Source organism: Aplysia californica, unplaced genomic scaffold (assembly GCF_000002075.1).
Source record: "Aplysia californica isolate F4 #8 unplaced genomic scaffold, AplCal3.0 scaffold01870, whole genome shotgun sequence".
In the NCBI taxonomy this organism is placed as follows: domain Eukaryota; kingdom Metazoa; phylum Mollusca; class Gastropoda; order Aplysiida; family Aplysiidae; genus Aplysia; species Aplysia californica.
Window position 1 is genome coordinate 39,578 of NW_004799140.1, and position 1,578 is coordinate 41,155.

Genomic DNA, 1,578 nt, shown 5'->3' on the forward strand with positions numbered 1-1,578 from the left:
TGTGTCTTTCTTATTTATCATGAAATGTAAACAAAGGCCCTTACTCTTTTATTTTAATCTCGTCTATCTTTTTGTTTCATTTACTCAAACATTTTTTTTTCGTTCACCCATTTCATGTTTTATCTTGTTACAACAATAGTCTCATTATGCTTCCAATCATTTATCTAATCTTGATTTCTCCTTTCTCTTCTATTTCAGATGGAACTTCTGGCCGACAGAGGCAACTGGGAGGTGATCGTAGCGGCGAGAGTTCGACAACCGAAGGTGAAAAGGGTTCTGAAGAAGTTCTTGTTGTTTGAGGATGACGACGATACCTCGAGGATGTGGAAACGGTCCTCCTTTGAACATGAGCTGTCCTTCTTGCAATCCCTGGAGCACCATAACATCGTCAGGGTGTTGGCTGCTTTTCAGTGCCCGTCCTATTTGGGCTTTGCGATGGGGTATCATCCCACGGATCTTTCCCATGGACTGCTTGACGTGACCTACTCCGAGGCGGAATCCTACACAAGTCAGCTCACGGACGTCATGTGCTACTTGCACGGTCAGCGCATCATCCACGGAGATCTCAAGCTAGGGAACGTTCTCCTAGACAGAGCCGGCAGGGTCAAACTCTGTGACTTTGGTCACTCTCAGGTCATTCCCGAGGATACAGACAAGCCCGACGGGTGGGGAGGTACCGACGGTTATAAGCCACCAGAGTTATACCACAGCCAAGTTCACAACGCCTTCAAGATGGACAACTACTCCCTGGGCATCTTGCTGTGGGCTTTGTTCTTCGGGACTGCTCCTCGCAACAACATTGACTATCTGAAAGAAGTGGACAACTGTTCGTTTCTCAAGCCACAACACAAGCACTGTCTTCAGCGGCTTCTGTCTCTATCCCCGACACACCGAGCATACATTTGGGAGATTGCTAGGATTCTCAAGGACGAGGACACATCAGAACGTTATGTGAGTAAGGGCTCTGTGTGTTCTCTGAGCTCCGAGAGTTCTTCGGACTCTGCTCAAGCGAACCAGTCATCTCCAGACAGCGGTTCTTCTGTAACGGAACGTCCAGAGAGTGCGGCCAGTCCGAACCAGTTCCTTGCCCCACCACCCCCACACCCCCATGCCACATCCTGCTACCTTCTTCCTCAAACGGCATATCCTGACAGTGGAGACGTCCCAACCAGCCTGGCTCCGACTTGGCCGCATCTCCACCAAGACCTATGAAATGTACAACTCAGCAATTTTTGGACATTCTCTCCAAACAATCCCGGTTGTTGCTTCAGTCTAAGTGTGTGTGTGTGTTTGTGTGTGTGTGTGTGTGTGTGTGTGTGTGTGTGTGTGTGTGTCTATATGTGTGTGTGTGTGTGTGTGTGTGTGTGTGTGTGTGTGTGTGTGAGAGAGAGAGAGAGAGAGAGAGAGAGAAAGAGAGAGAGAGCGAGAGAGAGGGGGGTGGGGAGACAGAAAATGTGTGTATGTGTCTATGTGTGTGTGTGTGTGTGTGTGTGTGTGTGTGTGTGTGTGTGTGTGTGTATGCGTGTGTGAGTGTGTATGTGTGAGGGAGGGGGAGAGAAAGTATATGTGTGTGTGTGT

The 1,578-nt window shown here is 48.8% G+C and overlaps 1 protein-coding gene across 1 annotated transcript in view; it reads left to right on the forward strand.

Annotated features, from left to right (window-relative positions):
• Positions 1 to 435: 435 nt before the first annotated feature.
• LOC101860789 (probable serine/threonine-protein kinase CCRP1) overlaps positions 436 to 1,578 on the forward strand; it is a gene marked incomplete at its 3' end in the record, with an annotated part of 1,970 nt that continues 827 nt past the window's right edge. Inside the window, exon 1 of the mRNA XM_005113300.3 lies at positions 436 to 1,176. Coding sequence (XP_005113357.2) covers positions 436 to 1,176 — 741 coding nt within the window. The remainder of the gene's footprint in view (positions 1,177 to 1,578) is intronic.